This window comes from Primulina huaijiensis, chromosome 13 (assembly GCF_012295235.1).
Source record: "Primulina huaijiensis isolate GDHJ02 chromosome 13, ASM1229523v2, whole genome shotgun sequence".
Classification (NCBI taxonomy): domain Eukaryota; kingdom Viridiplantae; phylum Streptophyta; class Magnoliopsida; order Lamiales; family Gesneriaceae; genus Primulina; species Primulina huaijiensis.
The window spans coordinates 15,912,467-15,927,012 of record NC_133318.1 but is presented as its reverse complement, the minus strand read 5'-3'; the positions used below and the strand labels follow the sequence as shown (position 1 = coordinate 15,927,012).

General features: G+C 37.6%; 2 protein-coding genes and 1 long non-coding RNA gene across 3 annotated transcripts; all 3 read right to left on the bottom strand.

Annotated features, from left to right (window-relative positions):
- Positions 1–509: 509 nt before the first annotated feature.
- On the bottom strand, positions 510–2,162 carry LOC140991788 (uncharacterized). Its single transcript, XR_012177952.1, has 3 exons — positions 1,902–2,162; positions 1,521–1,763; positions 510–797 (listed from the first exon to the last, which is right to left on the bottom strand). It is a non-coding gene; the product is annotated as an uncharacterized lncRNA (long non-coding RNA).
- A 615-nt stretch (positions 2,163–2,777) lies between these two features.
- On the bottom strand, positions 2,778–4,672 carry LOC140991265 (uncharacterized). Its single transcript, XM_073461197.1, has 3 exons — positions 3,935–4,672; positions 3,733–3,880; positions 2,778–3,427 (listed from the first exon to the last, which is right to left on the bottom strand). Exons 1-3 carry the CDS (start codon positions 4,670–4,672, stop codon positions 2,778–2,780), a joined length of 1,536 nt encoding a protein of 511 aa, XP_073317298.1.
- An 8,735-nt stretch (positions 4,673–13,407) lies between these two features.
- Positions 13,408–13,839, bottom strand: LOC140991264 (protein GLUTAMINE DUMPER 3-like). The gene has a single exon (XM_073461196.1). The coding sequence runs from the start codon at positions 13,837–13,839 to the stop codon at positions 13,408–13,410; it is 432 nt and encodes a 143-aa protein (XP_073317297.1).
- Between the last annotated feature and the right edge of the window lie 707 nt (positions 13,840–14,546).

Below are 14,546 nucleotides of genomic sequence, written 5' to 3'. Positions count from 1 at the left end.
AAAAGTGTCATCAACAACATGGACAAGAGGTCTACCATGTCCACGACCACGACCTCGACCTCGACCTCGAGCTAGAGGAATCTCATCAACATGAATTTCTCCACCTCCCTCCATTCTATACGATAAAACATCAAAACAATTAGAATGGAAGTAAACAAATCATATAATCACATAAACATGTTGTCAAGTAGCATACACAGGCGCAACAACGATTTAATTGCCAATACTCAAGTGTCCTAGACTCTAGTTCGAGCTTATACCAGTTTACGCTCTGATACCAAGATGTGAGGCCCATTTACTCTAATGACAATTTATTATCAAACAATAATTATTTAATTTAAATCTGCAGCAGCAAAAGTGTTTAAAATACTTTAAAAACGGACCTCGGGGCCTAAAAAAATTTCGGCATTAGCTCCCCGTAAGTAGGACATCTCGAAAAACTCAAGAGGCAGTTTATATCAAAATATACTCCAACTAGAGTCAATAAAACAAAACCGAAGTTAAACAACCTATAGTCGCACTGGCCAGGACTAAACAGAATTTAAAACTTACAAAATACTCACCAGATCATAAATATCATAGAGTCGACTCAGAACATCGCAAAAACAACCAAATACCACTACCAATACATGGGGCATCTCTCCGGAAAATAAACTACAATACAAGACTGAAACAAACTCAAGACATACATATATACTAACCGGGAGACTCCAATTAACAGAACCAAGCAATCCAACCTCAATCCCGAGCTCCACTGGCAGAACCTCGGCCTGATTCTGCAAAACGACTCGAGAAATCTACCATGGTGCCCAATAGCAACCACAGCAGCCCCCCCAGAAAACAACTAAGGTTAGGATTCTTGTATGAAACAGTTCAACAATAACAACAATAATCATAAATCATGCATAATCATAAAATAAAATGTAATATGCAATGTATGAAAGGCTCAACGAATAATCGGGATAACATGAGCCAACAAACGGTACGATAACAACTGGAATAATGATCGAGCAACAACACAAGGGAGCTACATCGTCATGCAGCTAAACCGCCCTGCCAAGTATGCGAGGTATGCCAAGCTGTGCTGAATAACACCCCTGACTCGGCCTCACACAGCTGATACGGTATAACACGATGGCACAACAGAACGAACTAAATGACAAAATCCCAGTGCTCACCTCAAAAGGCTGCACTAACCATGGGATTGTTCAATCACATCTACGGTCTCATGTGTATAGGCCTATCAGCCACATTATGATCCCGAGATAAACAACAGTGCCAGATAACAATGGATATCAACAACAGGCGAACAAGAATGATAGGGCTCAACATGATTGTCATAACAATATGCCCTATGTTAAATGCCAATAATATGTCACAATAATAAACATATAATACAACGAAAACATTTAACAACTTACAACAGTCAACAAATCATAAACACGATCAGTACAACACAGAATGACAATCAAACATGATTTATGTTTTACCGACGTATGTTTTACCGAGCTGTAACATACCTATACCACGAAAATGATCTTCAAGAACGATCAACTGAACTCTCTCAACCTAAAATAATAAAATAAGCCGAATAATTCGACAACTCATCATTATTTACATTACAACCCTTATCAACTCGATAATCCTTATATTAAATCCAACGATAACAACCATATTATAATATCTTTCAATATCACACAAAACGATTCGACATAATTAATAGGCTCGCCGAATTATACCTCGAAGAATTCCAATGATTGAACCTACAACAATTATCCGATTATTCCGTCAATATAACGCTATTCGAATGACAAAAACAATTTAAAATGAAACGGGTAAGAATCCAAATTTCGGCAACCTACTATCACGCTTAAAACTGAAATTTCGGATTAGGAACTCACAAGGTCGAAGTTTACTCTAGTCGCTAGCGGTCTCGAGGCGGTAACCCACCAGAAACTCGTCGGAGTTACTGTTCATGAGCTAAAAAAATTTAGAAAACAAGCTGGAGTTACAGGGAAATCACAGGGCTTAAAACCCACTCCAACACACAACAAAACTCCAAGGAACTAAACTTAAATCTCACCTAAACCGAGCCAACATCAGCAGCTACGAACAGGCCTCGATTTGGGCTGAAACGAGCATCAAAAGTGGCGATTCATGGTTCCAAATTAAAGGATAATTAATTACAGGGCCTTACAGCTATGGTGCCAAGTTAGTTATTGATAAGTTTTGACTAGATTCTAGGTTTGGTCAATTAAATTAGAAAAAAAAACAAGGATTTTAGTGGTTATCCATATAATTCTAAGGTTAATTACTTGTAATTGCATGAATAAATAATATGTTAGCCGATGAACAACGACATAATTAAATAGTGAAAATCCCCTTGAATCAGAGTTTAATAATTTAATTCTTGTTTAGATTTATTATTTTTTATTGCTTTCTAATTTTAGTTTTAATATTTGATTTTGTTCTTATCCAACAATACTCCCTTGTTATTTATTTTTCCTCGAAAGAAATCTTCTCTCATTCCCTATGGATTCGACCCTACTCACCATTACACTCATTTTACTTAGAAAGTTAGAATTTAAGTTTGGTGGCTCAACGACAACACACCAGCCTTTACTCAATATCATATTTACCCAACTCTACTGTCCACTTGATCATCCGTCCAGATACTTCAGAATGCGTCATAATCCTCCCGAGAGGACTATTAGTAAGCACAATGATTTGATGCGACAGAAAATAAGGTCGCAGCTTCCGGGCCATCATGATCAAAGCTAGACTATCTTTTCCACCTCACTGCATCGGAGCTCAGGGCTTCTCAGAGCATGACTGACATAATAAAAAGGCTTCTGATCAGAGCCTTCTTTATTTATCAGTACTGAGCTGACAGCATACTCTGTAGTGGATAGATAAACAAATAATTTCTCCCCGGGCTCTGGCTTTACTAGGACAAGAAGCTCTGCTAAATGGCTCTTAAGATCTCGGAAGGCCTGTTCACATTTCTCATCCCATCCAAACTGATGTGCCTTCGGCAGGACCTTAAAAAATAGATAACTTCGATGTGCTGACTGGGATAAGAACCGAGAAAGAGAAGCAATTCTCCCGGCCAGCTTCTGAAGTTGTAGGAGAGAGAGAGGAGATGGCATGTTTAACACCGACTTGACTTTCTCTTGATTCACCTCGATCCCTCGATCAGTAACCACAAAACCCAAAAATTTGCCACTCTTCACGCCAAAGATACACTTGGCCGGCTTGAGCTTAATCCCATACTCCATAAGAGTGGCAAAAGTCTCATCTAAATCAAAAATGAAATCAGAAACCTCCTTGGACTTCCCAAAGATATCATCCACATACACTCTACATTCCTGTCCAACTACTTCTCGAACACTTTGTTCATAAGACGCTAATAGGTGGCCCCGACATTCTTCAATCCGAAAGACATGACAATATAGCAGAATGTACCTCCTGAGATGATGAAGCTGGCCTTGTCTTGATCTTTTTTAGCTAGGGGGATTTTTTGATATCCTTGGTAAGCATCCATGAAAATAAGCAGTTCATATCCGGAGGTGGAATCCACCAATTAATCAATTCTGAGCAAAGGATAATGATCCTTGGGGCAAGCTTTGTTAAGATCCCTGAAGTCAACACACATTCTCCACTTTCCGGTAGACTTTAGTACTAGCACCACATTTGAGAGCCATGTATAAAATTGTATTTCTCGAATGTGGCCGGCTTTCAGCAAATCTCTAACATGTTCATCAATCACTTTGTCTTTTTCAGGACCAAAGTGTTTCTTCTTTTGCTTCACAGATTGAGATCCTGAGAGGATGTTCAATTGATGCTCCGCTATCAGGGGTGAGATCCCTATCCACTCCTGCTGGGACCAGGCAAAAACATTAAGATTAGTTTTTAAACAATTTATTAGACTTACTCGGGTGGATAAATCAAGGTCTTGAGCCACCCGGATCTCCTTGCCTTGCCCGATCTCCACCACCTCTTGCTCTTCATCTGCCACAAATTGTACTTCTCCCTTCTCCATCTCCCCACAACTCTGGACTTTCTTCCCTTCCTTCCTCGCCCTCTTCTGGTCCACCCTGATAGCTTCTACATAACACTTCCAGGAAGAAGGTTGATCTCCCCGGACTTCACCCACTTGACTTCCCACCGGGAAAATCTTTTGGTGGTAGGTAGATGCTACAGCCCTTAGCTCGTTCATGGCTGGCCACCCCAAGATGATGTTATATGATGACGGGGCATCCACCACAGTGAAAGTTGTCATCACCGTCTTCTTCAACTCCCGGGTGCCCAAAGTTAAGGGTAGGATAATCTCCCCCTCTGGATAGATAGCATGGCCAGCAAAGCCAAAAAGTGTTGTGTCCACTGCTTCCAAATGATATCTCTGCAAATCCATTTGTATGAGGACCTCCTTAAAAATAACGTTAACAGAACTGCCCGAGTCCACGAAAATCCTCATAATGTCATAATTTGCTACCCTAGCTTGAATTACCAGAGCATCGTTGTGGGGAAGATTGACACCCTTCAAATCTTCCGGGCCAAAACTAATCACTGCCTCATTCCTCCTCACCCCTTCCACCTCCATACAATCTCTTCTTTTTCTCGACTTATGAGCCCGATTAGAATCACCATCAATAGATCCTCCAGATATCATTTTAATCACCCCCAGAACAGGGGTGAGGATTTCTTCCTCTCGGGTTCTGACTCACTTTTACCCCTTGAGAACTCTTGGAATCTTCCCTGGCGCTGGGCCCTAGCTGCCGAGAGGCCCAAGGTAGAAATCTCGGCTTCTTGCTTAGTTGATTATGTCCCTGGCTGGCTGGTGGGGCATAATCTCTCTTTAGCGTTTTGCAATCCTCTCTGTTGTGGTAATACACTTTATGAAGGGTGAAAAACTCATTCTTTTCAGGCCTGGTATACTGTTGAGATGGAGGCAAGTACCTGCTACATTCTTGGACCTCCCGGTCTCGGGTAATCTTCAGGGGCACGTCATGAGAAAAATGCCTCGGGTTACCCCTTCTCTATTCTCTCTCCTCGGGCTTAGAGACCCGGTCTCCTCTCTTTCTTCTTACCGATTCCTTCTTTTGCTTCTGCGCTTCTTCCATGTTAATATACTTTTCTGCCCAGGCCAGCAAATCTTCAAAGTCCTTGGGCGTCTTCTTTGTCAGTGACAGGAAAAATTCTCTTCCCTCAACCCTGGGTGAATGCTGTTCTCAGGGGCACAAGAAAGGACATCCAAAGTCACCCTGTTAAATCTTCGAATATAAGCCCTCAAACTTTCCTCAAGGCTTTGTTTAACCTCAAAAAGACTAAATGCAATCTTTTTATACTTCTTACTGGTACTGAAATGGTGTAAAAACACCTTTTGAAATTCCTCAAAAGAATGAATACTTTGAGGAGCCAGTCCCTCAAAACACCTCTGTGCTGAATCAACCAGAGTTGTTAAAAACACTTTGCATTTGATTCTGTCAGCATAACAGTGCAACATGGCCATATTTTCAAATTTGGCCAAATGTTCTTCAGAGTCTGCATTACCATCATAATCTTTGACTTTGGCAGACTTAAAGTTCCCGGGAAGAGGTTCCCAGACAATAGCCTCAGCAAACGGGCATCCCTTAATGACTCCCGAGAATAACTTCTACCCTCCATATGTCCCTCCAACACCCTCATCTTCTGTTTCAACTCTTGTAACTCCTCCACCACAGTCGGGGACTTGGACCCGGTACTAGATTCTCTTTCTTCCATCCTCTCTTCCTCCTCCCCTACTTCTTCCTCCCTCCTCCGATCTCTTCCCAACTGCGTAGCATGCTGAGAAGGATCTCTCCGAGCTACAGATTTCTCAACCGCCTTTGATATAATCCGAGCAAACTCCTCCGGGGACAAGGTAATGACAGGTGAAAGTCTCGTAGGTGGAGGACCACCATGTCCTGAGACAAGTGTCTCATCTCCTGGAACCCGGGAAGTATCTTGATTGGTTCTTCTGGTAGGAGCCATATCAACGTTTTAAGGTCAATTTCCCACAGACGGCGCCAATGATGTGATCCTGGTGAACTGGGTATGAAATGTGTGGGCAATCCACCGGATGATGAGAGAGTTATATTTTAGGAAACTGAGAAAGGTGATATATCTGTGAGCTATGGTTTCCACCGTAACCTGCAGACAATGAAATGAACTCGTGAATGGGCGCCAGAGGGGTGTCCGGTGTGACCACTTCGATGCTTAAGTCAGCAGGTGAAGAAGAGTAAAAATGGTTGTATATGTGGTGATATACGTGAGTGTTAAAGTTCAGAATTCCAGAATGCGTAAATGAGATTGGTACCTGCTATTTATAAGAAGGATCTTATCATTGCCTTGTTTTCAGTGCCCACCTAATAAGTATGGTAAGGTGGCTGCCCATACCCTGCTTCTGATGATTTCTCTGACACGCCAAACCCATGTTGTTCTGACAAAAATGATTTCCAAGCATAAGGTAGCCTATACTAATACACTCGAGTGTGGCTTCTCGAGGTATCCCGAGAGCCCTGGCTCTTGATTACCCTGGGAAAGAATATCCCGGGCATCACCATGCCTGGCTTCTGAGGAAAGTACTCTGCATATTGACTCTGATTTGGATTATCAATATAATATTTTGGGTCATCCATGACCCGGACTCTTATGGGGTATCATATAATTTTCTTGTTATTTATATTAACTTGTTTCCCATGTGTCAAATGAATATTCATTACAGAAGTTTAAGCAGAATATTGTTAATATATTTTGTATATTAAGATGTACATTCAAAGTAGCAATCACCCATATTTAAAATTTTTTTTATAATTTGTTCGTTTAGTTACAATAACATTCACTATATAAGGGTTAATATGAGGATTTTTTTTTTTGTAAAATTCATTTTTATAAAAGGTTTCTTAATCTACGTGAAAATACATACAAGTTGTCTTAATATATGGGACAAAGAGAGTAATAAATTACTTCATATATCCAATATATATAGGTATATTTGTATTTTGACAAAAATTAAGATGTACAAAGATTTTTTATTTTTAATGAGTGATTTAATAGTATATAACAAATATGGTTTGAAGTAACTAATATTGTATTTAATTAATAGAGATAGATTGGTAAAAGAAAATAGAAAGTAGTATTAGATATAATTGATTGATTCAAAACGGACATGTAGTCTTTATATTTGGATGAAAAGAATATTTATTTTATTTTATTTAATGTTTTTATGGAATGTTTTAGGCTTAGTAAACATCAATTAAGCAAACAAGAAAAGAAGAAGAAAACTCGAACGAAGCTCATGGAAACCTACATTTGCTTTAAGAGATGCCTGGGAAATTCTCGGGCAGCAGGGGAGGAGGTGAGACGCCTGAAAGGGGAGCCTCAGCACCTTGTGAGTGTCCTGAATTTTTCCAGGACACATGCCAGGTGCTTAGGAGCCTCAGCAGGAGAGGCCATGTGCTTAGGCGCCTGAAGAAGCACCTATGTTTCTAGGAAAAGGCTCCAATTTTCACAAGCAAGGCGCTGAGGCGCCCGTAAAGCAGTTCTTCGGTACCTGAAGCACTATTTGACAACCTATACAAGTTTTTCATCATTCATTGGATTTCAAATGTTGTCTCTTGATATTAATCATTAGATTTTGGATCAACAGACACCCATATGAAAGAAACAACATGTCCTTTGGCTATATATTTCCGCATAAGGTTTTGTAGTTTCATTGCAACCGGTGGAACAATTTAAATAATCCCTCCATGTTTGCATTCCTGCCTTTTCTTCTGATTTTGATTCTTCTACATTCATATTGCTATCTCTGTTTCTTTCTGTCTTGCAAATTCTTACCATATTTGTTCGCTGGTATCAAGAGATTTGTTGTGCTGCAATCGTTTGATCAAAGTCATTGTATATTTAGGATGACTGCCTTTAAACTGTTAGCATTTTGATACATGACAATTGCTTCTTGCGGGGAAAAAATTCAGTTATTGCCTTTACTACTGTTGTTGTTCTAGAATTCAGAATGCATACGGCTATTGCTCCTGCTCATGGTGAAAACTCGTCCAAGTTCATCAATTGTGATTTCAAAAATTGATAATAGAAAATGCTCTTCTATCTAACCACACTCAGCCTGACCAGATTTCTGAAAGAGGGCTCCATTGTCGTTACTGATGAATACACGCACACACAACGAAGGACCGTTGTTGATGGTTGGAACCATAGTGATTTCCTGTGTAGGAAATACATACTAAATGGCCTCCATGACACACTTATGATGTATACCGTACTATGACGACTGCCAAAGAATTGTGGGATTATTTGGAAAAGAAGTACAAGACAGAGGATACCAGAATAAAAAAGATTTTTGTTGGTAAATTTTTGAATTTTAAAATGACTGACTCCAAAACTATAATAAGTCAAGTGCAAAAGATTCAAATAATTCTTCATGACTTACTAGCTAAAGGAATAATATTGAATGAACTATTTAAAGTGGTATCCATTATTGAGAAATTGTCGTTTATGTGGAAATACTGCAAGAATTACCTCAAGCATAAGAACAAGGAGTTAAAAATTGAAGACTTGATTGTGAGACTTTGAATCGAAGAGGAAAACCGAAATTCCAAAGTCAAGACATTCAAAATTGGAATGGAAGCCGAGGCCAAGGCCAATCTAGTAGAATCAAGCACTAAACACAAGAGAAAGCACCTATACAATGATATCAAACAAGTGAAAGCCAACAAGTTTAAAGGAGTTTGCTAAAAATGTGGTAAACCAAACCACAAGATCAAAGACTGTAGACATTTAAAAAGGGACAATAAAAAGAAACTACGAAGGAAAGCCAATATAGTTGATGACAAGGCTGTACTGATAGACATGTCGGAGCTCAATATATCTGTGGTTGTATTTGAAGCCAACATAGTGGATAATCCAAGTGATTAATGGATAGATATCATAGCTACTCGCCACATCTGTGCCGAAAAAGAAGTGTTTTGTCCTATAATCCCATTAATGAAAGGAAACTGTTCTTGAGAAATTATGCAACTTTCAATATCGTAGGACTTGGAAAGATGGTGATCAAAATGACTTATGGCAAAGAACTGATGCTTAAGGATGTGTTTCATGTCCAAACACCCGTAAGAACTTGGTATTCGACTCTCTATTGTGTAAGTCCCAATTTAGGCTAGTGTTTGAATGAGACGAGTTTGTATTACCAAAAATATTGCATTCGTAGTCAAAAGTACCAAGAGAATTGTCATTTTAACATGAATGTACTGAATGTTTTCTTCCAAGAGGTGAAAAATAAAGTTATTAATTATGTTTACTTAATTGAATGTTTTAATATGTGAAAGAATAGGGCATGTTAAATTCAACATCTTGCAAAGACTTGTGAATTTAAATCTAATATCTATTTTTAAAAGAAATCCACAAAACAAGTGCGAGACTTGTGTTAAAAGCAAAGATGGAAAAGGCACCATTCCAATTTGTAACAATAAGTACTTCACCACTTGAGTTAATTCACACAGATATTTGTGATTTAAAACTTGTGCAAAGTCGATGTGGGAAAAAGTACTTCTTAACTTTCATTGATGACTGCTCAAGGTTATGTTATGTATATCTGAAAACCGAAGATGAAGCGTTAGAAGCCTTCAAAGCGAGTATGTTGCTCCATTTGAAGAATTTTTCTTGAATTCTGGCATATCAAACTAAGACCCCATACTCATCTCAATCCGATAGAGTTGTTGAACGCAAAAATCATACCCTTAAGGAGATGATGAACGCGTCGATAATAAACTATGGCTTACCCCAAAACATGTGAGATGAAGCAGTCCTTTCTGCAACCACATTCTTAACAAGACACCACACAAAGATAAAGATGAAACGCCATATGAATTATTGAAAGGTCGTAAACCATCTTACAAATACCTCAAAGTGGGGGTTATTTGGTTAAAATAGAAGTACCTAAGCCAAAAAAAATCTAAATGGGACCGATAAAAATTGACTGCATTTTCGTTGGATATGCATATAATAGTAGTGCATATCATTTCCTGGTACACAAGTCAACAATCCTGATATAAAATGAACAATCATAGTAATATTGTATTCTTAGAAAATATATTTACTTGTAAAGAAAGGAAAGAAGTTGGTTCAACTAAATGAACCAATGAGTCTACAATTGATTCCTTTCAAATCAATGAGGAACCAAGGCGTAATAAAAATGTTAGATAATGAAAAGAAACCTTCTAGAAGCTTTGTCTAGTCCAGAAGCTCATCTCTGAAAGAAGCTAACAACAACAAATTGATTCCATTATGTCAACAATACTTGAGAGTTGGTAGATTTCCTTTCGGGATGCAAACATTGAGGATGCAAGTGGATTCTTAAAATAAAATATAAAGAATATGAATCTATTGATAAAAACAAAACATGATTCGTAGCTGAAGGATTCAAACGAAAGGAAGGATATGATTTCTTTGAAATATATTCTTCAGTTATTAGGATTACATTCATTAGTATTCTCATAGCTATTGCTTCATTGAATAACCGAGATTCACCAAATGGATGCAAAATCAGTCTTCCTGAACGGAAAATTAGAAGAAGAAATATACATAGAACAACCCAAGAGGTTTGTTGCACCCGAAAAAGAGAAAAAAATGCATAAGCTTGTCAAGTCACTATACAGACTCAAACGAGCACCTAAGCAATGATGTGAAATTTTCGACACTACAATGTTGTCAAAAGGTATAAAAATCAACGAATATGACAAGTGTGTTTGCATCAAAGCTACAAGTAATGCTTATGTAATCGTTTGCCTTTATGTAGATGATGTTAATTATGGGAAGTCATAATGAGTTAATCATGGATACTACAAAAATGTTGAAAATACATTTTAACATGAAAGATATGTGGTTATGTGAGGTAATATCAGGGATTAAAATCTGTAGAACATCTGATGGAATTGTCATATCACAAACTCACTATATAGACAAGGTTATTAAAAGATTTAATGTCTTCAATAGTTCTTCTACCAGAACACCTATAGACTTAGGCGTACACTTGGTCAAAAATCGAGGAGAATTTGTTTCTCAACTTGAATATGCAAGAATAATTGATAGTCTAATGTACTTGACAAATGGTACCCATCGAGAACTTACAAATCCAACAAGCAAGCTAAGCAAGTTCAGAAGTAATCCTAGCAAGTATCACTGGAATGCCTCCAAGTCCACTAGCGGATATGTGTTCACAATAAGTGAAGGAGCATTGTTTTGAAAATCTACTACGCAAACGTGTATAGATCGATCCACTATGGAATTCGAGTTTATTTCTTTAGATAAAGATGGAGAAGAATTTGAATGGCTAAAAAATTTCTTAAAAGATATTCTTTGTTGAAATAAACAAGTGTCTTCTATTATGATTCACTATGTATGATAGTCAATCAGCAATAATAAAAATACAAAGTAGTAGTTACAATGGTAAGTCTCGATATATTCATTGAAGACATATTACCGTAAAATAATTGATCGCAAATAAGGTTATTTATGTTGAATATAGGAAGTCAAAAGAAAATCTAGAAGATTCTTTTATTAAAAAAAATAAATCGAGATCAAATTTGCAAGTTTTTAAGAAAAATGTGCTTAAAACCTACAAAATAAAATATTTATACTGATAACTCAACCTTGTGAACTGGATATTCTAAGACCTTGATTCAATGGGACAATTACGTTATAAATATTATATTGAATACTTGGAACTTGCTCTGACTAATTACCATAACTTCCAAGTAGGAAAGACATGCAACATGTGGTGAGATTAAATTGTCTTTTAATGATTCTTATACCTAAAAGATAGAGTATGACAAGATACTATAATTAGGAGATCAACTATATAAGTGCGAAGTAATGACCACTTCGATGAAAAAACTTATGAATCTAATATATGTACAAGGTCAAAATGAACACAACATGAGAACATAATATGTTAGAATTATTATTGTGTAAATATTGTTGACTTGGTTTACCTATATAGTTGAAAATTTCAACACATAGTATCACTATGAAACTATTAAATCGATAGTATCTTACCAAGGAGTATTCAAAGTCACAAGCTACATAAAATAATAGTCCACAAGAACTTTCAAGTGATTTTGCATACATGTATTACTTTTATTCGTGTGAAAGATTGTTGGAATGTTTTAAGCTTAGTGAATATAAATTAAGAAAAATTAAAAGATGAAGAAAACTCGAATGAATTCGTGGAGACCTAAATTCACTTTAAGAGCTGTTTGAGAAATTTCCGAGCAGCAGGGGAGGCGCTGAGGGACCTGAAAAGGGGGCACAATGCCCCGTGGGAGTCCTGTATTTTTCCAAAACGCAGGCTAGGAGCTTAGACGCCCCAATAGGCGAGGCCCAAGTGCTTAGGCGCCTTTGTTTCCGGGGAAAAGGCTCCAATTTAGCAGGCTAGGTGATGAGGTGCCCGTAAAGCGGATCCTAGGTGCTTGTGGCAATGTTTGAAGTCTATGGAGTTTTTCATGGTTCATTGGATTCCAAATGGTGTCACTTGATGTTAATCATCGGATTTTGGACAAAGATACTCCCAAAAGAAGAAACATGTGCTTTGGCTTTAGTTTTCGCACAAGCTTGTAACAATTTAAATAATCCCTCCATATCTGCATTGCTGCTTCTTCTTATTTTGATTCCTCGTCATTCATCTTGCTATCTCTCTTTCTTTCTATCTTAAAACTTCTTCCCATATTTGTTCTTCGATATCAAGAGATTTGTTGTGCTGCAATCTTTTGATCCAAATTGTCGTATCTTTGGGATAATTATCTTTAAACTATAAGCACTTTGATACGAGACAATTTCGTTTTGCGGAGAAAGATGAGTGTTGTTGTTCTAGAATTCAGAACGCCTACAACCGAGGAAACAATACATGTACAATCTTCTTAAATGCAATTTAATTCAAATGTATACCATTAATTTGTGTCTTTGATCAAGAAAAATATGGAACGAATTAAGTATCCTTAAAAGTCAAGACTAAATATAGAAACGCAAAAATGAAAAACAAAAGATTTGGAGTAATATTTTTGACTATTAAATTAAATTGTATAAGCTGGCATGCAACTTCAGTAATTATGATCAAGAAATTTCTTTAAACCAACCAACAAAAAACATTCAATTCAAAAACATCATCCATCTGTTAAATGGAAAAAGCAAAAGGAAATTAAACAGTCTCAGAATATGCATCGAAAGTAACTTTATAATATTACCCATTTCGTGATTCCTGCAGCTACAAAAATTATTTACACATCCCAAATTCCGATCAACAAACCCCAAAAAACCAAATTGTTTTACTCGTTCGAGGATTCGATCCGACTTATAATCGCCAGATATTCAAGAATTATTTCAATGTTCTTGACCCGCTGGTGCTGCTGCTTGTTCATAATCTTCCTCTGAAATCACTGTACTTTCACCACTGCTCGTGCTGCAATTGCTCTTACTGCCGAAAGACGACGCTCTACTCGACATGGGAGTTGCCAAGAAAGTGGGTTTCTCTTGGCCAGCCATGATCACCAGGTACTTCTCTTCAATAACCGGCGATGACGCCTTAGCTTCTCCGCCGTCCGCCTCCCCAGCCTCGAGGTCTCTGTCAACGTCACCTTGATTTTCGAGGTGGCCAGATAGTTTCCAGTAGGAACACGCAAGGATCAGAAGAGCGAAAGCAATGAGACCCAACATGGCCGCCAATCCGCCGAAGAGATACGGCACCGGAGAATGCCATGGAGACTTCTGCACCGGCGATGTCGGAGACGACGCTGATGCCCCTATGGTTGCCATTTCAAAACCTTTAGACTTATGTATCTAAATATTTTCGCACAAGTATGAACTGAGAGTATATTATGCGGCGGTGAACTACGGTTGTGGTTGTGGTTGCTGTGGAGAAGGTGGCAATGATGGCTTGGAGAGAGGTGGGTGAGTTTGGCTGGCTTTTATAGAAGGGGAACGCGGAAGGGTGTTTTTGTTATTTTGAATGAAATGTGTCCTTAATTGTAATAATAAAAAAAGAGGGGTCGACATATTTTGTGCTGTCTGAATATATATCCAAATGGATAGGTAGTGGAAAGCACTTGAATTTGATTTTCGGATTCTCAGCCATGCTAATTAAAAGATGGGTGATAAAGTCGAGCTATATTGTATTGTCTTTTTTAATCATAATGGTGCAATATTTTCATTATTTTAATATTTGTATTTTTTTTATTACTATAAAAAACATAGTAACTTTATTTCAATATACACTAAAGAAATTTTCGGATTAACACAATATTTTGTTAATCACACTAACCAAATGAATTATATTGAGCAACCCTTGGGTGACAAGCTCACCCGAGAAGATATTGGCGAGAAAAATCAAAATTCTAACTATAGATCAATCTTTTACTTATTTCACTAACTCGAATACAGTGGAAGAGGCTATTATTTGTAATTACTGTTCTTATAATTATTGTCTAACAATCAATATTAGTTTGCTCTTTCTTATATTTATA

Excerpts from the sequence above, each read along its gene's own strand:
- LOC140991264 (XM_073461196.1), bottom strand. The coding sequence starts at position 13,839 with ATGGCAACCATAGGGGCATCAGCGTCGTCTCCGACATCGCCGGTGCAG.
- LOC140991265 (XM_073461197.1), bottom strand. The coding sequence starts at position 4,672 with ATGATATCTGGAGGATCTATTGATGGTGATTCTAATCGGGCTCATAAG. Across the intron at positions 3,881-3,934 it reads ACCTTGATTTATCCACCCGA|CAGGAGTGGATAGGGATCTC; the intron begins GTAAGTCTAATA and ends GCCTGGTCCCAG. Across the intron at positions 3,428-3,732 it reads TAGAGATTTGCTGAAAGCCG|AATGTCGGGGCCACCTATTA; the intron begins GCCACATTCGAG and ends TTCGGATTGAAG.